At 55.2% G+C, this 24,930-nt stretch overlaps 1 protein-coding gene across 1 annotated transcript in view; it reads left to right on the top strand.

The window, feature by feature from the left end:
- HSPG2 (heparan sulfate proteoglycan 2) overlaps positions 1 to 24,930 on the top strand; it is a 102,859-nt gene that overhangs the window by 8,302 nt on the left and 69,627 nt on the right. Inside the window, exons 3-5 of the mRNA XM_030805509.1 lie at positions 1,977 to 2,058; positions 20,932 to 21,067; positions 21,981 to 22,025. Coding sequence (XP_030661369.1) covers positions 1,977 to 2,058; positions 20,932 to 21,067; positions 21,981 to 22,025 — 263 coding nt within the window. The remainder of the gene's footprint in view (positions 1 to 1,976; positions 2,059 to 20,931; positions 21,068 to 21,980; positions 22,026 to 24,930) is intronic.

Raw genomic sequence — 24,930 nt, 5'->3', positions numbered from 1 at the left:
ATCATGGCGCACTGCAGCCTCGACCTCCTGGGCTCGAGTGATCCTCCCATCTCAGCCTCCCGAGTAGCTGGGACCACAGGCACACACCACCACACTTGGCTGATTTTTGTATTTTTCATAGAGGTGGGGTCTCGCCATGTTGCTGAGGCTAGTCCCAAACTTCTTGGGCTCAAGCAATCCACCTGTCTCAGCCTCCCGAAGAGCTAGGATTACAGGCATGCGCCACCGCGCCCAGCCATTCTGCCCTTTCTTAGTGTCAAAAAATCCAAGACCTTTGTAAACAGGCAGTCAGAACTTCTGGTCAGCATGTGATAACTGGTGTAGCTGACAGAATTCAGGCCAAAAGCAGACAGACTTGATGTCTTGATTAACGAGGCAGCCTTATCACCACACATGTTCGATTTCCGTTAGCCGTTTCCAGCCTTGACAATAACCGTGGGTGGGGAGCCCTGTGGCAGGGCCAGGCCTGGTTCCGATTTTGCCTCTGCAGCCCACAGCTGTGCAGCCTTGGCAAACCTCAGTTTCCTCTTTTGTAAAATGGAGATAGCTCCACCTCCAGGCTTGGCCTAAGGATCAATGATGGTATAATCTGCACTGTCTGATATGGTAACTGCTAGTCACATGTGACTATTTAATGCAAAATTTAAAATTAATAAAATTTTAAATAAAAATTCAGTTTCTTTTTTTTTTTTTTTTTTTGAGATGGAGTCTCGCACTGTCGCCTGGGCTGGAGTGCAATGGCGCAATCTCGACTCACTGCAACCTCTGCCTCCCGGGTTCACGCAATTCTCCTGCCTCAGCCTCTGGAGTAGCAGGGATTACAGTCACACACCACCACACTGGCAATTTTTTGTGTGTTATTTATTTATTTATTTTTTAAGACAGAGTCTCTCTCTGTCGCCCAGGCTGGAGTGCAGTGGCGCAATCTCAGCTCACCGCAAGCTTCGCCTCCCGGATTCATGCCATTCTCCTGCCTCCGCCTCCCGAGTATCTGGCACTACAGGTGCACGCCACCACACCTGACTAATTTTGTTTTTGTATTACTAGTAGAGACGGGGTTTCACCGTGTTAGCCAGGATGGTCTCGTTCTCCTGACCTCATGATCCACCCGCCTCGGTCTCCCAAAGTGCTGGGATTACAGGTGTGAGCCACCACACCCAACCAAATTTTTTGTATTTTTAGTAGAGATGGAGTTTCACTATGTTGGCCAGACTGGTCTCCAACTCCTGACCTCACGATCTGCCCGCCTCGGCCTCCCAAAGTGCTGGGATTACAGGCATGAGTCACCATGCCAGGCCTTTTTTTTTCTTTTCTTTTCTTTTTTGAGATGGAGTCTTGCTCTGTCACCCAGGCTGGCATGCAGTGGTGTGATCTCGGCTCACTGCAACCTCTGCCTCCCAGGTTCAAGCAATTCTCCTGCCTCAGCCTTCCGAGTAGCTGGGATTACAGGCACACACCACCATGCCCAGCTAATTTTTTTTATTTTTAATAGAGATGTGGTTTTACCATGTTGGCCAGGCTGGTGTCAAACTCCTGACCTCAGGTGATCCGCCCACCTCGGCCTCCCAAAGTGCTGGGATTATAGGCGTGAGCCACCATGCCCGGCAAAAAATTCAGTTTCTTGATGGCACTAGCCTCATTTGAAGCACTTAGTAGCTATCTTACTGGATGAGTGCAGGCACGCAACATTTCCATTGCACCAGAAAGTTCTGTCGGAAGCGCTGGTATGTTAAGTGCTGGGTATTGCTGGAAGGAGTTGCTGTGGTCATTATCCCTGGTTCCCTGTCCCATATTGGAACCGTTCCAGCTCTCATTGGTTCTTCTTGCTGCTCCTCTCTCTGCTGGGCCCTTCCTGCTTTCTTCTCGGCAGCCTCTCACTCTCCCTTTGCCTGACCACACCCATAATGTGAAAAACTCCATGACTTGCCTTCATCCAGCTCCTCTGCCCCTGTTATTTTCCCACGTGCTCCCTGCAGCCTGTCTGCCTATCTGCCCTTTCAGCTGCTGGCACCTGGAATCTCCATGTCCAGGCTCCAGTATTCCCACTACCCATTCCCAGTGGGAGAGGGGGAGGAGGCCTCCCCTGGCAGTCCCTAGTCCCCAGCTCCCAGCAGAGGTGCCGGCTGCCTGGGCCCCTCAGCAGGGCGGAGATGATGGTCTGTTGTGACGGGGGCAGTGGGCAGCCTGCCCGCTCTAACGCGCCCGTATCAGGGCGCCAAGCGTGCTGTTTGCACTTGGCTGGGCCTCAGGATCTGGCCGGGTGCCCGTGAGGGCTGGCCTGCTTTGGCACCCTTGGTAACAAAGGCCAATCATGGACCCTCCGCCTGGTCAGGAACACAAGGAGCCGGTCCTGGGCTGGGCCCTGGGGGTGAGGGATATGTCTGACACCCAGAACCAGAGTGCAGGACAGAGGCTGTGGCTGTGGCTGGGCTCTGGGTGCTGAGTGGGACAAGGCCCAGGCAGGCATAGGCAGGATGTGAGCTTTTGGGGGTCAGGCAGGTGGTTGCTCTGGGCGGTTCAGGTGGGCAGGGTCTGCACCTGGCATTCACACCTGCCCGGGGAGGAGCTTTGGCCTGAGATGCCAGGGAAGCTCAAGGTCACCTCCCAGCACCATACTTTCTCCTCCCCTTCCTTTTGGGCACATCATGTGCGAAGTGGATGGGACAGGCATCTCTAGCCCATGAGTGACAAGGACAGTGAGGCCCTGCAAGGAGCTGCAGCTGGTCTGAGATCACATGGCCAGTCCCTGGAAGAATCAGAGCTTGGACTCAGAAACCTGCGCTTTTCTCCCTTTTCTGCTCCTCCCCATGGGAGTTCTGCAGCGAGTCGTCCCTGGACACCTGGCCGTGGAGGGTCAGATCCTGGCCCTGCCGGATTCTCCTCGGGGGGACAGAGACAATGACACCTAGTTCTCAGGGCAGTCATGGGGGTTAGATAACCGGCCTCCTGGCTGTTTCCAAAACATTCTGAGGCTCCTTCTGCCTCTGGGGTCTTTATAGATGCTGCTCCTGGTGCCTGGGTGCTCTTCCTCTAAGTATGCACCTGATTTACTCTGTCAGCGTCACCCTCCATACCCAGGGAAATAGCAACACTCAATGGGCCACTCCCCGTCCCCTCACCCTGCTGTATTTTCTTTTGAGCACTCTCACCATTTGACGTGTATATTTGGGGTATTAATTTATGGTCCATCCATCTCCAAGTAGAAGGTCAGCACCGCAAGGGCAGAGAACATTGTGTGGCTCGTAGTACCTGCTCCTATAACGATTACTGTTTTTTTCCCCTTCTCTTTCTAATACTTCCCAATACCTAATAGCCACCGTTTACTGGGTCCTCGCTACACACCAGGTCTTGGGCTAAATGACTCACAGCTTAGCGCCACAAATTTCACAGGTTCCTATCACAGGCTGCTGTCACTTATGTATTAGAGATGAGGGCGGAAGGCACTGCGGTGCCTTACCCAGAGCCACCCAGCTGGCAGGCGGCAGAGCCACGCCTCCGGCTCGGTTGGTCCCACCCAGAACTCACACTGTACTGCCTCCTGTGTTGGGTTTATGAGATCAGAGCCTTCATCCAAACTGGGGACTCAGAATCCACGTATGATGGGATTGGATGGATCAGATTTGGGGGTAGCTCTCAATCTTTTGGGGGTTCCCCTTCTAGCCTTCTCCTCCTTCCCTGTGCCCAACACACATTTCCTAGGATGGCTCCTTCCCTGGGATTGGTCAGTTAGTTGCAGCCGGGCTCACTGCCCCAGAATGACAGGTACCCTTTGGCTGTGGGGACTCAGCAGCTAACCTAAGGCCTGGGGGTGGGGCAGGGAGCAGAGAGTGGGTCCAGGTTCCTGGCTGTCCCTGAGCTGTCTGAGGGCAGGTGGACAGGATGTTCCCTGGGGCAGCAGACATTCCTGGTCGAAGGTGACAGGCAGTGGGGAGATTTACCATTTCCGGTAACCCGAGTCCCTGGGATGTCGTGTTCTCCCTGCCAAGGACATGCATCCCTCCCTTGCCAGCCCTTCCTGCCATTTCCTTGGCTGGGCCTGTCTGACTGGGGCTTGAAGACAGGCTGGAGGGACCAGCTCTGGGGGCCAGAGATTGAGACTGAGGGCTCTGGCCCTGTTTAGCACACCCACAAAGACCTAGCCCATTGCCACCCTCCCAGAGGCCTCATCTGTGTAGCCCCTTATCCTGGCCCTTGAGAATCCTTGCCCCAAGGAGAGGAGGAAGTGGCTTCGTGAAAGGTAAATGACCCTTTGTTAGGAACCAAGAGGCTGGGTCCTGGATCTTGGATCTGCCTCTGCCGTCGAGTTGCTGGGAGGCTCCTCTCTCTTTTCACGGCTGCCCAAAAGCACCATTCTTAGCACTCTGTATCCATAATCCAGCTTTTTTTTTTTTTTTTTTTTGAGATGGAGCCTCACTCTTTCGCCCAGGCTGGAGTGCAAGTGCCGCAATCTCAGCTCACTGCAACCTCCGCCTCCCGGGTTCAAGTGATTCTCCTGCCTCAGCTCCCCAAGTAGCTGAGATGATAGGCGCGTGCCACCACGCTCTGCTAATTTTTTTGTTTTTAGTGGAGATGAGGTTTCACCGTGTTGGCCAGGCTGGTATCAAACCCCTGATCTTAAGTAATCCGCCTGCCTCGGCCTCCCAAATTGCTGGGGTTACAGACGCAAGCCACTGCGCCCAGCCATAATTATTAATCCAACATTATGGGGGTATGGGAGGCACGAAAATGAGGCTCAAAGTTTCCCAGCAGCCAGAAGTGTCAGAAACGGGATTGAACCCAGGCCCTCCAAGTCTGGTTGGTTCCCCATAACATGCTCACTTCCCTTCTCTGGGACTTGGTTTCCCCATCTGATAAGTGAAGGTGTTGGGCTAGGTGATCCCTCCCAGCTCGGACAGTACAGGATCCAGGAATGCACTGGAACCTTTTGTAGGCAGGTCTCTCTTATGTCTCATTCTCCCCAGGGGTCTTTGGAGAGCTCACTCGCTTGGTGTGTGAGCTCTGGGGTGGATAGGCCTGGGAGAGAAGGAAGAAGTGGTACTTACACCTCATAAGTGCCCGACACTCGCAGTTAGGTTGTCCTGTTGAATTCTCACAGCAGCCTTGTGAGGGGGATCATTTTTATTCCCATTTTACAGATGAAGAAACAGAGGCTCAGAGAGGTCAAGTGATTTGCCCAGGGCCACACAGCTAGGAAGCTGCCAGGCTAAAGTGTCCAGTCAACAGTTAACAGTGGTATGGGGTGGCATGTGCCCAACACACATTTCCTAGGATAGGATGGCTTTGATTTATTGATAAAATTTGATAGATATAGTAGTCATCCAAAAAAACTATCAACGTGTCTCACAGATTTGAATACCTCTGGATCCAAACTTCATCTCCCAGGCTGCCTCTGACACTCAGAAGTAGCCCAGAAATCCTTTGTTCAGTGGTTTCTTGATTTCTGCTTTGGAAAATATGGTCAGTTGTAATTATGGGTATGTGAGAGTTCAGAGGAGAGAGAGCTGCGTGGGCTGGAGCGGGCTGGAAAGGCTTGGCACCGAACTGGGAGTGGAGCTGGGCTGGCCGGCAGCTGAGGTGGCTGAGATGGGCTGGGGTGGGCCAAGCTTACAGCCTCCAGGGACGTTTCCTGAAGGGCCTGCAGTGGGGCTGTGCACCAGGAAAATTGCAAGCCTCTTCAGGACTCCCTCCCTCCCAGCCCTGCACCTCCCCACGGGGGCCCTGGAACAGGCCAGGCTCCAGTTAAGGCATGTTCAACTCCAGACCTTTGCTCTGGCCTCTCCACCCAGGCTTCCCAGGGAACTGGGTAAAGGGCTGTGCGATGGGACAGCGGGGCCAGGCACCCTGAGGCTTGAGCAGTTGACAGCATGAGGACTGAGATGACCCCAGCCAGCCCGCCCGCCCCCTCCACACCCCCACTCCCTGCCTGCTCTGGGGCCTTTGGCCCTGAGGCCTCGGCAGCTGTCAGCAGGGAAGGGTGACAGAGGAGGGCCAGAGGTGACTTCCCAGCCTGCCCCTTCTCCCCCTGCTTGGGCCAGGCCCAGAGCTCTCCCCAGCTGTTGTCAGCAGCTGCAGAGCTTTGTTCCAGAGCCAGCTCTGGGTAGCCCCCTCCTCCCAGTACATCTTCCCACCATCCTTCACAGCTGCTGCTGCCCCTGGGGAGGGGCTGGGGCTAGTGTGGGAGACAGAGTCACATCCTTTGGTTCCTTTGATCCTACCAACGACCTGAAGAAGAGGAATTCATGCCCTTGTTTTTATGTAAGAGAAAACTGATTCAGAGAGGCCAAGCAGCTTGCTTGAAGTCACACAGCTTAGTGGCTGACTTCAGGCTCCTGGCTCCCCGCCCAGTGCTCTCCGACCGCCTTTCTTCAATGTGCATTTGCGCAGGATGCCGGGGGCCTCAGGGCTCCTGGGCTTGACTCCCAGCTTGGCCATTTAGGACCTCAGGCGAGCTGCTTAACCACCTGGACTGGAACTCCCATTTTCTTGCTTGTGAAATAAGATAATGGTACCGACCTCTTGAGATTGTTGAGCAAATTAAATGAGATAATTAACATCAAGTACTTAGCATAAGGCTTGATGTGCTGCTCTTTGTGCTCAAGCTGAGAGCTGGCAACGTTACCATCGAGGGTATTAGCCACCTGTGTGCCTGGCATTCTGGGTGGTTCTATGGAGGCTACAGACACATTCCACAAATATTTGTATCAGTCAGTAAATATTTATTTGGCACCTACTGTGTGCCAGGTGCTAGAAAAAGGGCAGCGACAAAACAGACCAATTCCTGTTCCTGCTTATATTCTGCTTCACAAGGTGGCTGGAGAGACACTACTCATCCTAACCATGGAAGCCTCTGGCGTGCTTTCACACGCTGGGATTCACATCCACATTTTGCAGATGAGAAAACTGGGACCCAGAGAAGATCGATGGCAGAGTTGGGCCAGGACCTAGCTTTTCTGAGGGTCTCAGGCAGTGCTGCTGGGCACAGGAGGCAGCCCTGTGGGCTTCCTGGAGGAGGCATTTTGCGCTGAATCTTACACGGCCTCAGGGCCTGGCAGGAGAGGTGGGGAACAGTACAGGATGCAGCCACCACAGTCTGGTCAGGAACAATTTCAGGAAGGTCTTACGGAGGGCAAGGCCTTTTGTTCCCCAGGGAGGAGGCCCAGTCAGAGCTTTAAATACCCTGTGCAGCTCAGAATAGCCCCCATTGTGTTGGTCTGCAGCTGGGGGACCCAGGGAGGAACCAACATGGCCATGGAGGATCCTGAGGGGGCTGATTCTGGCAGATTCTGGAGGTGGGGCGGGGAGGTCTTCAGGCACTTCCCTATATGGTGCGATGGCATTTCTGTGGAAGGCTTTTCCAGTCTGGCTCAGGCAGGAAGGCCTGCTTTGTGGGAAGGGTGGAGCAGCAGCTCAAGTTCTGTGTGAGCAACGTGCAGCTGAGGGGGGAGCCTGGTGGGTGGGGGACTCCCAGGGACGGCTCTGTGCCTGACTGAAGGTGCCTCTTTGTGCATCAGAGGTATGTGTACATTGGCCCACTGGGCCCTCCTGTAGGTAGGCCTAGCCCAGGCCCTTGCCAGGGCCTCTTGGCACCCTCTCCTGCTCTAGCTATTTTGGGCACTGGCTGTGTTCGGGTTTGGGGAGTGATGGGTAATCCTGCCTAGACCAAGGCTGCTGGGGTGAGGTTGGTAGGGTACTGCCTGGACTGCTATTCCAGCTCCCTGAATCTTTGATCACTGTAGACTCTGCCCCTGGCTTCAGCTTCAAAAGGTCATGGTCAGCAGACTCTGAGGGGATGCCAGCCCCACTGATGATGCAGAGAAGGGTGCCAGACAAGCCTGTCCCTTGGGACATTCCCTGCTCTCAGTATCAGGGATAGTTGTGCTTTTTCTAAGCAACTGGTTTGTTTTTACATTATGAGACATGGAATCTAGGGACTGGTCAGGTTTCCTTCTTCCCATTGGCTGCTGGCAAGCTCAGGGCCACATGAGTTGTCCCTTTCCTAGATCTCTGGGATTCAGCATGTGCTGTCTGCTTGCCTCACTCCAGGCTCCATCTGCCTGCCCTGCCTGAGTTTTTCTTACGTATCTTTAGTTAATATTCTCTTGGCTGTTAAGTGTGCCTCTTTGTAAGCTGTCTGCAGCCTTTTTGGAACAGGGCAAGAGGAGAGGTATAAATGAATGATGAGGATGATGGTGATGATGACCCTTTGCTGGGCAGGTCTCTGCAGCCTGACTCCTTCTGGCTTTGTCCTGACATTGTTTTTGTTTTTGTTTATTTGAGATGGAGTCTCACTCTGTCGCCCAGGCTGGACTGCAATGGCGCCATCTTGGCTCACTGCAACCTCCACCTCCCGGGTTCAAGCGATTCTCCTGCCTCAGCCTCCCAAGTAGCTGGGATTACAGGCATGTGCCACCATGCCCGGCTAATTTTTGTACTTTTTGGTAGAGACGGGGTTTCACCATGTTGGCCAGGCTGGTCTCGAACTCCTGACCACCAGTCTCGGCCTCCCAAAGTGCTGGGATTATAGGTGTGAGCCACCGCACCCGGCCTGTCCTGACTTTGTAATCCCCTCCTTTAGCCCTGTTCCCTTTGCGGGTGGGACACAGCCTAGAATTTTAGAATCCTGATGTTTTAGAGTGTCAGTGCTCTAAAATATCAAAGCCAGAGGAAGCTTTGGGATCATTTAAGTTGATGGCTTTCAAACTCATTAAGCAGTGAGACCCTTATTTTAATCAAAATAACAATAGTAATCTTAGCAAACACTTTTTTTTTTACAGCTCAGAGGCCTTTTTTCTTTTTTTTTACACCTGTTATGCCATGAATTCATAGGGAATAGGTTCCAGCAGCTCAGGCTCCTTCCCATTGGTTCTCACAAAGTGTGCTTCTCTGGGTGGAGCAGGCTGGCGCTTTAGTTGAACCCAGGTACCTTTCTCTTTGGCTTCTTTCTTTTTCTGATCATTTTCCTTCACGCGTCTCAGGAAGCTATCTCGGCTCTTACAGTGCTTAATGCGCTCAATACGCACATTAGTTCTCTTGGCAAGAATCTTGCCCTTGTTTGTTTACAACAATGCCAGCAGCATGCTGGGGAACATTGTAGACCCAGCTTTGCCATGGTAACGCTTGTGGGGCGTTCCTTTTTGAACAGTACCCATTCCCTTGATGTCTGCAATATCACCTTTCTTATAGATTCGCATATACGTGGCCAAAGGAACAACTCCATGTTTTCTAAAAGGCCTGGCAACATCTATCGGGTGCCTCTCCTCTTTCCCTTTGTGTTCGTCATTTTGGCGAATTACTGGAAGATGGAGGTTCCGGCCGAAAGGCAGCAAACACTTATAGAACATTCACCATGTGCTGTGTTATTTGTAGCATTTTACATTTGTATTTAACCCTCACAACAGCCGTATGAGATAGATATTATTACTATGAATGATCGTGCCCATTTTACAGATGAGGAAACGGAGGCACAGAGAGGAGAAATGACTTGCCCATGGCCTCACAGCTAACCAAGGGCTGAACCAGATATTTATATAGAAGGTGAGAATATAAAAAGGAAAGAGGTGGATTTGTAGCCGGGCACAGTGGCTCATGCCTGTAATCCCAGCACTTTAGGAGGCCGAGGCAGGAGGATCGCTTGAGACCAGGAGTTCGAGACCAGCCTGGGCAACATAGCGAGACCTCATCTCTACAAAAAATAAATTAGCCAGATGTAGTGATGTACACCTATACTCCCAGCTACTTGGAAGGCTGAGGCAGGAGGATATCTTGATCCTAGGAAGCCCTGAGGAGGCCCACTGCCCTCCAGCCTGGGCGACAGAGCAGAACCCTGTTAAAAAAAAAAAATTGGATGTGTTTTGATGAAAGTGAGTGTTTGGGAAGGGGCCCAAACTCTAACGGTGCCCCGCTTCCACCTCACTCCTGTCCAGAGTGGCCCTGAGGCTGCTGAGGATGGACTGGAGAGCCATGACCTAGGGCTGCTTTGTCATCGGACAGAGGGGAGTCTGAGGCCCAGAGAAGGGAAGGGACTCGCCCAAGCGAGCAGAGCTGGTTGGGAGCCCTGTTCTCAGTCGCTGCCCTGAAGAGCACCAGCACCCCCTCGCCTGCATGGTCCTGGGCCCTGGGAGTGAGCCCCTGCCCCGGTCTTTGCACTGAGCAGCTGAACGAAGCTCTCTTTCTCTCTGGGGCACAGGTACCTCCAGACTTTCTGGAGGGTCCCAGCGGACCAGGAATGACTGGGTGCTGGCCTACCTTCTCTTTCACCTCCAACAGGATTCACCCCCTGAGAGAGCAGATTGATGGCCAAGGAGGGAAGACTCAGGCTGTGTCTGGATTTCTCAGGTGACAGGTGTCAATCACCCTGAGGAGAGAGAACACACCCCTCCTACTACCAGCTACCCTGCCGCCAGCCCACTTTTCCTTCCATGGGGCCTTGCGGCTTTTCTTATCTTCAAGAGCCTCCTTTACAGAGCCCCTGGGTACTGGGGAGCATATCTTGCATCTAAAATCTTACTTAAGGCTAACTTGAGGGAAAGGCGGGATGGTTGGGATGGTGTTCCCAAAGTGTGTTCTGTGGAACCCTAGTCTAGTGAGCCTTGCATAAATAAAGGGTTCCAAGTTAAGCAACTTGGGAAACACTAAATAGTTGTATGTGACCCCCCCCAACCCCCTAGTCCCATCATTTTGCGTCAGTCATTTAGGACTTAGGGAGGCAGCTCAGCTTTGTGTAATCAGCCTTTCCCAGATGTGTTTGTCTCCCCCGCGCCTATTCCCATCCCAGAGTTTCTGTGTCCAGGAAAGGACGTTACCATGAAGAAAGCAGACACAGGGCGCTTCAGGACGAGGACCCCTTGCTCTGATTTCCAGCTCTGCTGTCCACAGGCCTATCTCAGCCATGGGCCTGGCCCTGCCTGCCCCTTCCTCCTCTTCTATACAGCAGATGAGGAAAGCCCGGCCTGGGGGCAGGGGGAGCCGACCTCCTTGGCCACAGCTGCCGGGCCGCCGTTCCAGCCTGTTTTTTCCTGTTGCCAATGCCCACGGGAGCAAGCGCTGAGTACAGTCACTGAGGCCTGGCTGTCTGGCTGTGTTGCGCAAGGCCCTGGAGCCAGAGCTCTGGCCCCTGCTCTGGGCAGCCTCTCGTCACCCCAGAGATGGGCTTCCCAGCAGGAAAATCCCAGGCATCATCGGCGGGACCAGGTGGTATGGAGTTCCTTCCCGGTGTGGAGTCAGGGGTCTTAGGTTCAAGTCTTGGTTCTTCCAACCCTGTGACTATGGGCAAGTTAGCTCTCTGAGCCTCAGGCTTCTCACTTATAAACCCCATTAATTAATTAACTAATTAATTGTTTTTAGAGACAGGGTCTCACTCTTTTGTCCAGACTGGAGTACAGTGGTGCAATCATAGCTCACTGCAGCCTCGAACTCTTGGTTCAAACAGTCCTCCTGCCTCAGCCTCCAAAGGAGCTGGGACCACAGGTGTGCACCACCACAACGGGCTGATTTTTAAATTTTTTGTAGAGACAGAGTCTCTATGTTGTCCAGGCTGGTCTCGAACGCCTGGCCTCAAGTAATCCTCCTGCCTCAGCCTTCATTAATTAATTCAACAATTTATTTTTTAGATGGATTTTCACTCTTATTGCCCAGGCTGGAGTGCAATGGCACGATCTTGGCTCACTGCAACCTCTGCCTCCTGGGTTCAAGTGATTCTCCTGCCTCAGCCTCCCAAGTAGCTGGGATTACAGGTGCCTGCCACCACACCTGGCTAAGTTTTGTATTTTTAGTAGAGACGGGGTTTCACCATGTTGGCCAGGCTGATCTCGAACTCCTGACCTCAGGTGATCCACCCGCCTTGGCCTCCCAAAGTGCTGGGATTATAGGCGTGAGCCACCGACCATGCGCGGCTGAAAGGTGACATTTGAGCAAAAACTGGAGGAAGAGGAGTGAGTGATGGAATATGTGGAGACAGTGTCCCAGGCAGGGGGCTTGGTGTGTTGGAGGACTATTGAGGGGATGCATGTGGCTGTTTTAGAAGGTAGGGAGTTGGGGGAGCACAGTAGCAAAAGAGGTTGGAGCGTGGCATGTGTGTGTGTGGGTGGGTGGGTGTGTGTGTAGACAGATTACATAGAACCTGGTTGGCCATGATAAGGGCTTTTCCTCTCACCCGTTGGTGAGTCAGGAGTCGTGGGAAGGCCTAACCCGACAGGTTCAGGAAGCGGCCGTGGTTGTTAGTGGTGTCTCATGGCAACATAACTTTGTGGAACATTCCGCCCATCCTTCCATAGTCCTGGCACTGTGCAAGGGGCATCATTCATGAAATCTGTGGGCAGTGACCCAGGAGGGTATGGGCAGGCCCGACCAGGTTGGTGTGCCCTTGAAGCCCCACAGACATGCCAGGGCAGCAGGGCAGCTGGGAGCCGGAGAACCTGAGAACCAAGCCAGGCTGCGTGCAGGAGGCCGGCACGTGAAAGCTGCAGGTGCTGCCGGAAGCCGCCGTGCCTGGCGGATAGTGTTCAACCCCCAGGGACCTGCTTGCTGGGCAGCCCAGTCCAGAAACTGTTCCCGCTTGGGCCACCCCCACCGCCTTGGCTACACCTGGCACATGGGTGAGGCAAGGGCATTTCCCGGTGGCTTCCTGGTTCCCTGTAAGTTGGCAGGCAGCTCATTCAGGCACCAGGGGAGACCTAATCTTGGGGTGTCTGTGGGGGACGGAGGAGAGTGGGGGACAGGGGAGACTTGGCCTCTGTGACTAGCAGCGGGTCAGCAGCACAACTGAGGGGCAGCACTTTTAAATGGAAAAGCCCACTCGTTCCGCCTTTGACTCCTCTGCCACTCACACGCGTGTCCCGCTGCACCAGGCTTCCTCCCACCCCGCGAACGTGCCCTGCCCTCTCCAGCCCCAGCCTCAGCGTGTGCCTTCCCCTCCACCTGGTCCGCACTCTTCCCCTTCTCCGCTTTACTCAGGTGAAGTCATCTCTCAGGCCCAGCTGAGTTAGCATTTCTTCTGGAAATCTTCCCCAGCCTCCCAGCCACCTCCCTAAGTGAGGGGACCCTCCCCTGGGCTCTGCCGGCCCCTGTCCTTCCCCTTCAGCACTGTCTTTGCGTGGTGTTGCCAGCACGTGGTTCCGTGGCCTGTGTCCCCCAGGAACATGGAGTTCTGTGTCCATTTCACATTTTGTCCCCCAGGCCCAGCACATAGTAGGTACCCAGTAAGTCAAGGTTGAAGTGACTTGAATTGAACCGAATGATCGATTCTACTTTTTTACAGATGAGGAAGCTGAAGCCCCCCAGCTAGAATATGGCCAGGGTGGCCCGGACTTGGGGGTGTCTGACAGCACAGCCTGCTCTGCCCCACCGGCTGGTGGTCAAGTGTTCTCGCCAGTCCCCTGCCTGGTCAGTGCCAGACTGGGTTGTGTGCCCACCCCTAGCTATGTCATAGGAGCCTCCAAGGCAGAGACCACATGGGGCCTGCCTGGAGAAGGGCCAGGCAGATTCAGAGACTGGGACTGTGCCTCTCAAAGAGGTCACCGCCTCATTCCACGTGCCTCTCCCAGTAGCCCCAGGAAGGAGGCAAAGCAGGGACCTTTTTTTGCTTCCATTTTATTTATTTTTATTTTATTTATTTATTTTTTGAGATGGAGTTTTGCTCTTGTTGCCCAGGCTGGAGTGCAGTGGCACGATCTTGGCTCACTGCAGCCTCTGCCTCCTGGGTTCAAGCGATTCTCCTGCTTCAGCCTCCAGAGTAGCTGGGATTACAGACGCACACCACCAAGCCCGATAATTTTTGTATTTTTAGTAGAGATGGGGTTTCACCATGTTGGCCAGGCTAGTCTCGAACTCCTGACCTCGGGTGATCCGTCTGCCTCTGCCTCCCAAAGTGCTGGGACTACAGGCGTGAGCCATCGTGCCCAGCCCTTTGCTCCCATTTCATAGCAGAGAGAACTAAGTCTTGGAGGGATTGTTATGCAAGGACAGGGGGTGTCTTAGAATGGATTTCAGGGCTCCTGTGACCTAGTCCCCTCTTTCCCTTGGGATGAAGTGTTGTGGCCTCTGTTGTGTTAATGGGAACTGAGGACTAGAGGTAATTCTGGCACTTTCAAGCTTTGTAATCTTGGGCAAGTCTCCTTCTGGAGTTAGCTTTCTTCTGTCAGGTGGGTTAATTTCCACCTCAGGGCTGTTGGGCAGGTTCATTCATTTGGTTTGTCTGTGAGTCCGCAGATTTATTAGTACCTGCTGTGTGTTTTCTGTCGTGGAGTTGCAGCAATGCTCAAAACAGATCAAAGTCACTGCCTTCCGCGTGTTCTTCACGTGGACTGAGATGGTGGGTGTGGATGCCCAATGCATACAGTAGGGACTCACTAAAGTTAGCTAAAAGGTAAAGGAGGCAGGGGCTTGTCCAAGGCAACATCGTGAGTGTGGGGCTGAGCTGGGACTAGAAACTCCAGATCCCAGCTTCCCGCCCTCTGGGCCTTGGCTGAAGGCCCCGACCTGCCCCAGCGCTCCCAAGAATCCCTGGATGGAATGCAGCTTTGCCAGGTTGCAGGTCTTGATACGAGCTTACAGAGGGCAGGGGCCAGAGGTCAGAAGCTGGGCCCTGCTGGCAGCTGTGCCTCTGAGCTAGCCAAATACAGAAGCATGAACCCAGCAGAGGGTTGTCCTAGTTTCAGACTCCGTTCCCGTTGCCTTTGCTGTGTGACCTGGGGCAGGTAACGGTACCTCTCTGAGCCTGGTTTCCTTATCTATCAAATGAGGGTGCCGCCGGTGTCTCCGTCGTGAGGTTGTGGTGGATCTGAGTGACGTAAGTCTTATGAAGACCTTAGCTCAGCCCCTGGCACAAAGAAGCCCTGGATGCGTGTTGGACCCTCTCCTTGTTTTGGGGGGGTCCGTATTCCTCCTGGCTGACTGGCTGGCGAAGTTCCTGCCACCTTGGGGGCCCCCGCGTGAGAAGCTGGCAGGCCTCCCGAGTGGCACGGGTAGCACAGGCATGCCAGAGGAGGCTGTGGCCACCTCCCTTCCGGCCTGGCGCCCCTCTCAGACTGCCAGGGGATTAAAGGCCTTTTGGCCTTTGTGTTGGGCTCTGCGCCCCTGGCAGTTTGTACAACAAAGTGCTGCCCCGACAGATTCCTTCCCCTGTGCTGTCTGTCGCCTGTGGACAGGGCACTGGGTGGCCTGGGGGTGGGGCAGGGCACCTTGATCCTGTATCTGGGGCCTGGGTTGCAGCCGAGTAGGGGAAACACTTGTTTTGGGGCTACCTAGGAGCCTGCATCCTGGCAGAGGGGGATGGGGACCTTGTCTGGGTTCATGTCCCTCCCCAGAGATTTGGGGACCATGGGTCACATTGTCTGCTGGTTCCTCGGCAGTGGGCAGGGGAAGGGGCACTGAGGCAGAGTCCATGGTAACCGTGGGAGGGAGGCAAGTGGGCAGGCAGGAGCTCTTTTGTCCTCCCGCCCCCGCACTGTCTCTGGATTTTGATGGGGTGAGCTCACTCCATCCCCACATGCCTGGAGCCTGGCCCTGGGCAGCTGCAGCCGCCCTGGGGACCGTGTAGTGCTCAGACCTTCCTGCCTAGCTGCGGGGGCAGTCGGGGGCTCAGTCCCAGGCTTGGGCTACAAGGAGGGTGGGGTGGACTGGCTGCTGAAGGCATGTGAACAATGTGTCTGGAGAAGCCCAAAGCCCTGGGTTGGTCCCAGAGTCAGCCTCTGAGCAGGCAGACAACTTTGAGCCATGGGACCCAATTCTACTGCCCACCCCTTGCCAGGGTCCCGCCCACTCAGCCAGGCTCCTCCCTTCATCCCAGATCTGGAGGCCACCCCAGGCCTGAACCCACACCTCACACTCCCCATGCATCACCCCTCAACCACACCTACCCCTCACCCCTACCCCGCACCCCCTGCATGGTACTAATCCTAATGCTTATTAAGCACTTACTTTATAAGTAAACGCCTCACTAAGTGCCTTACCTGCTTGATCCCATTTACCCAGCCAATCATCTCTGAGCCTCAGTTTCTTCATCCAGAAAACGGAAATAATAATAACACGAGCCCACAGTTGCTTGACCGAAAGCCTCCGAGTCAGATGTGTTTTGGAATTCAGAATTTTTCAAGTTTGAGGAAGGTGACATAGAGCATGTGCCCAGCCGGGATGTGACATCCCCATTGGAGTCTGGGGGTTACACCCCATGATCAAACAACAGTAATATTGCTACAGTGAAACACAGGACTCTTCCCTCTAAGTGGAGTGAACACACTCTGAATAGCTTCATGTCAGTTCAGTTCAGGGCTTGGCACCAAATGAGCTTGCTATAAACTTTTTTTTTGACAGAGTCTCGCTCTGTCGCCCAGGCTGGAGTGCAGTGGTGCGATCTCGATTCACTGCAACCTCTGCCTCCCGGGTTCAAGCAATTCTGCTACCTCAGCCTCCTGAGTAGTTGGGACTATAGGCATGCACCACCACGCCCGGCTAATTTTTGTATTTTTAGTAGAGATGGGGTTTCGCCATGTTGGCTAGGCTGGTCTCGAACTCCTGGCCTCAAGTGATCTGTACCTGCTCTCCGTATCTGTACCTCTCCCGCCTGCTCTCCGTTCTGTGCCCCACTCCTGTGGTTTTCTCCTCCGTGCTGAGTCCTTTCCTAGCCAGCCTCGTCTGCCTCTTTATCCTCACCCAGGCCAGGAGAGGAGAATCCAGCCTGCGTTCATTGTCCCCAAGGACACAGCTTGGACCTGGAGTTCCATGTGACCCTCGTTCTCACCAGGAGGGCCCGGACATAGCCCACCTCTGGGATTGGGTGCCTCCCAGAAGCCCTCGCCTACAGTCCCGCCAGTGTTCAAGGAATGCCTGCCCACTGGGGGTCGCCCTGCCTGCGTCCTGGCCCCAAGCAATTGTTCTCAGCCTGTTAGAACAGTTCTCTGGCCTGGGCCCGGTTGAGTCAGCTGCCTGCACCCCCCCTCACCCCAACCAGGAACTGCAGGGTCTGGAAAATCCCCCTCTCTGCTTAGCTCCTTCCTCTCTGGCCGAGGTCTGCCCCCCCTAGATCCCTCCTCTCCGGCTCCCCGTCCGGCTCCAACACATGCCTGAAATGCTGGGTTCCTCTGGGAGGAAGCCGGGCTCCCTCACCGCCGGAGGCCGGCTGGAGGGCAGGAAACCTGGGTTCTATTTCTGCCTCTGACCTTGGAGCCGTTAATGGCCCTCCTTGGGACCTGAGGCACATGCTGCATGGTCCCAGGCCACTGCCCGATCAGGCATCCCATGGGGCCGTTCTGAGAGCTGGTCAGGTTGGGGACAGGGACCGGCCAACCCTGGGCTCCCTGGTATTGCTCTCTGCTTAGGGCTCATGGCCAGCCCAGAGGTCCAGCCCTGCCTCATTTCCTGGTGAGCAGAAGGCTTGGGGTGGGATGCCAGATCCTCACCTGTGGTCTGGGCAGACACATCTCCCAGGGCTCACTGGGAAAGGGGAGCATTCATACCTCCTCAGCCTCCTCCAAGGGTCACTGTCAACTCAGGTGGTACTAGGCTGAGGAAATGTATTGCAAAGTGGCATGCAGTGTGGCTGAGAGGCTTCGCAAGAGTGACTCCCAGTGATCTCATATCTGCCTCATTGCACACCCCTGGTCACAGAGGTGATATAGCACAGTGGTAGCTGCTTAGGTATTGGAGCCCGACCACCAGGGTTCAAATCTCAGCCCTGCCACATGCCAGTTTCCACAGGTAACCTGACTTTCTCCGCTCTCTTTGCCCCCCTTCTCAGTGGAGCCCCATAAGACCTATAACCTGGTTTAGGAGTGCCTGGTGCATAGTAAGTGCCCAATAAATGTTAGCTGTTATTATTCCTCAAGCAGATCCTGGACTTTCCCGTTCTGGGTCCAAAGTCCTTCTATGGTCATGTCTCAAGTTCCTTTTGGCTCTTTCTGGGAGCTTCTTTCCTGTCTGGTTCCATCTCCTCTCCCAGATGTGAAATACAGCTGCTGGAACCTTTTGATCTTCGGCTTTTTACAAATGAACTCTCTGCTCTTGCTGACTTATTCCTTGCTATGGGTCCTGATCTGACACTGGATCCTCAGACCCTAGGGTGGGGGCTGCAAGCAAGAGCAGACTGGCAGATGGAGGGATCCGTGCTCTGGAGTTCTCTGGTGGAGCGTGGGGTACTTCTGTCCAAGTCCCGACGTGCTCTGGCCTCTCTTTCCCCTCTCCCTGCAGATGTGTGTTCCTGGCTTTCTTTCCATGTTGAATCTCACTTTGCTATTTCCTGTCTGGTCCCAAGGCCACCCCTGCCACCACCCCCCGACCAGCTCCCTACTCTCTGGGAAAAGCTCTGGACCTTGCTCGTCATTCACCACTAGGTTTTCCTTTCTAGATGGCAGTGCCTAGGAGATGCTGGGAGTCACGGTGCTCCAGGCATGCCCTCCATAACCTTGGTTGCAATGGGAGGGGGATTGGCATTGACAGAGCCCCCCACCAGGTTGAGGGGACCCCTCAAATCTCCTCTTAACCAGAGTCAGTGCCCCTGCACCAGTCCCAGCCTCATACCCACGATGGGTCAGTCAGGCGTGCTCCAGCCAGTGGGAACACTGCCCTGTACCCCACCCAGGGGAGGAGGCAGAGTCCCTGGTAGGGGCTGGTCTTATGGTTCTTAACCAGCGGCTGTGGGAATCCCCTGGACATGCACAACTATGACCACCCTCCTGGGATGGAAGAACCTGACTCACTGTCTCTGAGAAGGAGCCCAGGAATCTGCATTTCTCACCAGCTCCTGGAAGTTCTAAAGCCCACTCCTGACTGCACATCCCACGGGCACAGCCTAGACGTCCACAGGCCAGCACTCAGGAGGACAGGGTTGGGCGCTTGTGCACAGGGAGAGGGCAGGGAGAGGAGAAGGAACAGGAGGCAACATTGCCCGTGGACTGTTGGGAGGTAAGGGCTTTAGGCCAAAGCAGGAATAAGACGTGGACAATGCAGACCTTCCCCAAGGTCTGAGAGCACCGCAAACACAAAGATGAACAAATGGCACCCAGGCACTCCCCCACCCAGGGAGCTCACAGCCTAGGACAGGAGATGCTTATAGATTGCACAGAGGTAGGTGGTGCCTCCCCAAAGCAAGTCATCTTCAAGGAGTGACTGGAATTCATAGGTGATGACGTTTTTGTCCATTCATTTATTCATTCATTCAAGTATTTATTGAGCACGGGGTGCAGAAAAGGTGGAGATGAATTCATCACAGCCCTTGCCTTCAAGGTGCTTCCATTCCAACGGAGGTACAGACAATAACCTTGTGTGCCCAGGAGGGCCCAGAACCAGACTGGGCTTGAGGTCACTGTGAACAGCAAGGAGTTGGGACAAGGAGAGTTTCTTTCTAGTCATCCTTATTTAGGCATAAATACACACAACAAAATATACCCATTTTCAGGGTACAGTCAGTAATGAGATATGTATGCCCAGTGAACCATCACCCCAGAAGTGTCTCTTGTGCCCCCTTCCTAGTCACCCCCAGCCTGCCCTTGGTCTCAAGCGACTACTGATCTTTCTGTCACTATGGATTAGACTTTCACCCTTAAGGGTTCATGTAAATGGAATCGTATAGTTTGTAGTCTTGTGTGTCTGGCTTCTTTCAGATCCACGCGTATCAATCAGTCGTTTGTTCCTCCTTATTCCTGAGTAGGTGGGGGAGGTGGTATTTAAGCTGATTTTGGAGGATGCATTGGAGTTCGCCTGAGAAACAAAGAGAGGAAGGGCATTCCAGCAGAGGGCCCGGCGTGAGAAAGGCCAGAGGCGCGAGGGACATGCACTGTGGGAGCAGTAGGGGTGGGGAGGGAAGGGGGCCTGGCTGGCTCTTTGTTTTTTTCTCCTTCTTGGCCTTTGCTCTGGCTTGGACCTCACTACCTTGTCTAGCCCTTGTGGGTTTGATTTTCAAAAGCAAGACCATTTCCTTCTGGCTTAAGGCCAGGGCAGGGCCTGAGGCCCTCACGCCAGGCCATTACCAGTCTGTGCATACTTGTGCTTGTGGAATCTGGGGTCCAGCCATCGTGAAATCTGCACACTTGTGAGCCACGGGGTTCCCTTGGGCTCCCCTGGGTTTGTTTTCCTCTAAGTTATTTGGTAAAACTGCTTTGGAATCATCCGGATCTTGTCTAGGGGGAAAGAGGCACTCTTTGCCCCGACCCACACCTGAGAAGGCAGGTGTTATGGCCGCTGGGGCCCTTCTGCTCCGGCCCACATAGTTTGCAGGCCCCAAGGTGGAGCTTATCCTGGGCTCGGCAGCAGCCTGAGGTCACGTGGAGTTGACACCACGCCTGTCCCCATTCAGCCCAGATGCTGAGCTCCACCTCCGCGCTGCTGGGCCCAGGGATGAGCCTGTCAGTGTGGCTGCATGTGCCAAAGCTAATTCTCCAACACAGTGGAATGTGTTCCCTGCAGCCTGGAGACGGGCAGGCCAGAGTGAGGCAGGAAGAGGAGCCAAATGGCCTGGGAAGGAGCTGCCTGGGGAGGCAACAGCTTTGAGCAGCTCGCCCTCAACTTCTGCCTGTGTCCCCACCCATGCTGACCCTGGCCAGCCTTCCACCTGCCTGTGCCCCCCATCTGCGCTGGCCGAAGTCACCCCTTTACCTGCCCACATCCCCCCATCCACTCACTCATGTCCTGGGTGTCCCTTGCCTTCTCCAAAGGAAAAGGAGTCTTTACTTACCAAAGTGATTTACGTTTTATTGTCTGCTTTATTTGGGGATTCATTCGGAATGTACAAGGTTGGGCTCTGAAGCCTCCAGGGGCTAATGGGACTTGGGGAAACTGAGTCAAAGGGGTTCAGCCCCAGCCTGGCTCACCGAGCCATACTAGGTCAAATTTAACCACTAGAGGGCCTGAGGGTGGGATTCTGGGTCCCCCTGGAAGTGAGGGGAAGGACCGTGGGGCTCAGTGGGAGCTGGAGAGACTCAGTCGGCTCTCGTTTACTTATAGGTGACCCACGGGCTGAGGGCATACGATGGCTTGTCTCTGCCTGAGGACACGGAGACCGTCACAGCAAGCCAAATGCGCTGGACACATTCGTACCTTTCTGATGATGAGGACATGCTGGCTGACAGCATCTCGGGAGGTGAGCCAAGGATGCGAGGCTGGGAGCAGAGGGGTGGGGTGTGAGACCGTGCTTCTTCCCACTGGTCCTTAAAGAGGCCCCATGAAGTTCCACAAGGTGGTGCCTCAAGAGATGGGCTGGGTGTGTCCCGAGCCCTGGTCCCCATGACCCCAGCATCCTCCATTTACAACCTGTGTGGCCCTGGGCTGGTCATCACTCTGCAGCCTGGGACGGTCAGGACCCACTGGGCAGGTGGCTGGCAATGCGGCGTGCAGGACGATCACGCATCCCGTACCCCACCTCCTTGTTCTCACCTGGAGGCTAGTCTGATCCGCCCGTTCCCACCCCAGCCACTGCACAGATAATTTGAGTCCCTGGATTTTGGGGCCTCAGCCCACATCCTCTCTCTCTCTCTCACTTTTTTTGTTTTGTTTTGGTTTTTGTTTTTGAGATGGAGTCTCACTCTGTCGCCCAGGCTAGAGTGCAGTGGTGCAGTCTGAGCTCACTGCAACCTTTGCCTCCTGGGTTCAAGCAATTCTCCTTCATCAGCCTCCTGAGTAGCTGGGACTACAGGCGGGTGGCACCACACCCGGCTAATTTTTGTATTTTTAGTAGAGACAGGGTTTCACCATGTTGGCCAGGCGGGTCTTGAACTCTTGACCTCAAGTGATCCACCCACCTTGGCCTCCCAAAGTGCTGTGATTACAGGCTTGAGCCATCGAGCCCAGCTGGCCCACACCCTCTGTGATGGAGGCTTCCAAGCCGACTTTCACAGGCCAGCCCTCCCTAGGCATGGGGGAGGAGGGTGACCCACCATTCTGTGCTTTCTCAACCCTGCCCCACCGTATACTAGGTGCCCAGAACAGTGCCTGACACCCAGTAGGTACTCAACAAATACTTGCTGTTGCTGATTACGTCTCTTTTTTGCTTATAGATGACCTGGGCAGTGGGGACCTGGGCAGCGGGGACTTCCAGATGGGTAAGTTGCTGCGGGCCTCCCGCAGGTCTCCCTTCTGTCCCTCAGGGAAGCCCCAGAGCCAGTCTCCTGGGCTGAGGGCCTCGAGGGCTCCTTGGGCCTGCCCTGGGGTACAAAGCAAGAAGAAGTGGGTGTGATCTCTTAACCTGCTGAGTGACAGTTGTGCAGACTGATTGGCAGGTCCCTGCAAGGCTGGTGTGGCCAGGTCCTGTGCTTGCCCATGCCACAGGCACAGGTATCAGGGCACTGGGCAGGTAAAGCCCAGTTCTGCTGGAGACTGAGAGCCAGTCAGCTGTTTCACATTCAAAGCAAAGTTCTCACCTCCCAGGGCAGCTCAGCTGTTGAGTCCTTCCCCAGAGCCCTCCTGGGGGCACAGAGCTGGGGATCCCAGGCAAAGACAAGCCGAACAGAGGGGCTCTGTGGAATTGGGCATTCGGGCAGCCAGCAGGGCGGGCAGGGCACAGATCGAGCCTGACCCTAGGCTTGGGAGAGAACCCTGCCTTAAGGTGGGTCACCTGCTGGGAAGCAAGGGTTCCTAGCTTAGGGAGGCAAGGCTAGGCTCTTGGAGAGAGGAGAGTCAGCCCCCACCCTGGTCAGACTGGCCCAGCACTGGGATGGGGGTTCATAGTCCCCACTTCCTTCCACTCTGGGATACTGGGCGGAGAAGGACCTACCCCAGGACAAGGCCCCGTGGCTCTTTATGGTTCCTACTGCCCTCTCTGGGAGGCAGCTCCCGGGACAATCTGTGACCAGGGCCAAGGATGGAGCAGGTGCTCAGGTCAGACCAACCACTGGGCCATCCCGTGGCATCCGGGGCTGCCTTCACCCTAGACAGGACTTGGCCAAATCTGGCCTGGGCCTACTTCAGGGGTGGAGTCACCTCCCTTTAGCTGACATATCAGGGACCTTCAAATGCCAGAGGGTAGCATCCTAACTGGGTCAGTGTAGAAAGGAGGGTGGGTGCCTGGGTAACCTGGTCCTGACTGTGACCTCCCAGAGCCTGGACTTGGGCTCCGCCTGAAGGTTTTCCGCATGTAGGTCTCCACGAGGCTGCAGGATGCCTGGGAGCTGGGTGGGGCTTGGCAGAGGGAGTGTCAGGTGGGCCCCAGGCACACATGGCACGTCCTGTCCTGGAATGGCCTATGCTAATGTGTCCCTGGAGCTGCCTCTGGCCAAGCCAGGCTTGCCTTTGAGTCCACCCTATCCATTCATGAACCATCTCCAGCCCCTCCCCAGGGGCTGCCCACTGCAGCAGCTCTGCCCCGGCTGGGCAGTCCTGGCCAGCCCACCTGCCCTCCCTGAGAAACAGCTGTGAGGGCAGGCGAGGCCAGAGGAGAAAGAGGTGGGGAACAGGGCACAGCAGCTGGAGGGGGCCCAAGACCAGGGTAGGTGCCTTTCCTCGCAAGTGGAAACAGGTGGGGCCTCAGACCCTCCAGGCCCAAACCATGGCTCCTGCCAGCTGCCCTTGGGGCAGGTCCAGGCAGCTGGGCTGAATGGCAGTCAGGGAGGCAGCAGGTGTGCCTCTCTGATCCTGGGGTCCCAGGGTGCCCGCTCAGACTTGACCAAGGGCAGCGCCCCTGCTGCGCCCATGAGCCAGGGCCATCCTGCCTGTCATGGGGCCATGTCTAGGCTCTGGCCCAGTCCCAGACCCTGGACTCCAGCCCCTGAGATGGCTCTTCCCCTCCTCCCCCCTGGGCATGGCTGTGGCTCCCTGGCTCAGCTCCAGCCCCCTGTGTGTCAAGACCCGTCCCTGAGAGCCTCCCCTCCCTAGGACCCCTTCCCTCCTCTCCTCCACCAGTTTCTTTCCATCTTCTGACCTGTCTCTTTCTGTCTTCCCCCATGCCCGTGTGTCCTGCTCTGACCCTTGTCTGCATGTCTGTGTGTGTCCCCTGTCCTCCCTGCCCTGGACCCTCTTCCCCACTCCTTGAATGTCTGTCTCTGCACCTCCTCCCTCTGCCTCATCCTGTTCTTCTCCCTCTCTCTGGCTCACCATCTCTGCTTCTGTCGCCCTCTGTCTTTCCCTCTCTCCCTTCTGCCTGTTCTTTTTTATTTTTTCTTTTTCCCTCTGCCTTTTTCTTCACCTTTGTCTTACCTTTTCTCTCTCATTCTCCCCCGCCCCACTTTCTGTATCTCTGTCTCCATCTTTCTGTCTCTTTGTGTCTCCCTCTCTCTTGCAATGTCTCTGCCTCTCTCTCTGCTTCTCTCCATCTCGTCTCCCTCGCTGTCAATGTCCTTTCTCGCCTCCTCCGTCTCTACTCTGCAGGCTCAGGGCTGCCCCTGGGCCGCCCGCCCGTGGCTGGCATGATGGTCTTGGAGCCTGATGAGGAGTCCCCTCTCAGTAAGTGACCCAGGCCCTGGCCAGGTGGGAGCACTGCTCTCCCTCTGCCTCCCTCCCCATCCTCTCTCCCCACTCTTCCTTTTCTCTCCTTTCTCCCTGTTCTCTTCCTTCCTAACCTGCACTTTGCTGTGAGTCACACAAGAGGCTCAGAGGCACCTCCCTGCAGAGTCCAGGGGCCAGGCCAGCCACTGCCTGGACACAGCCAGGCCCATCCTGGGCCCACAGATCTAAACACAGTGGGCTGGGACCCTGGCGGGCGTTCTTCTCCATGGGGTGTTGGTCGGGCAGAGATGGGTGCAGCAGCCCTGCAGGGACCAGGCCCTGCATTCCAGAGGCCACTTGTGTCCACCCCAGCACAGGCCGATCCTGGGCCCACCCGAGGGACCCACAGGGACCCAGGGCTGGAGTTCGGGGGCCTGGGTGTATTGCAGGGAGTTCTGTTGAGCAGGGATGGGAATCAGGAGTTGGTGAGTAGCCTGCTCTGGGGCCAGGGCTAGTCAGGTGTGCAGCCCCCACTTCCACCCTGAGTGCAGGGCAGCTGTCTCCCTCTCCCGGCCTCTGGCTCCAAGG

This window comes from Nomascus leucogenys, chromosome 24 (genome assembly GCF_006542625.1).
Source record: "Nomascus leucogenys isolate Asia chromosome 24, Asia_NLE_v1, whole genome shotgun sequence".
NCBI lineage: Eukaryota > Metazoa > Chordata > Mammalia > Primates > Hylobatidae > Nomascus > Nomascus leucogenys.
This window is presented reverse-complemented; position numbering and strand designations above follow the sequence as displayed.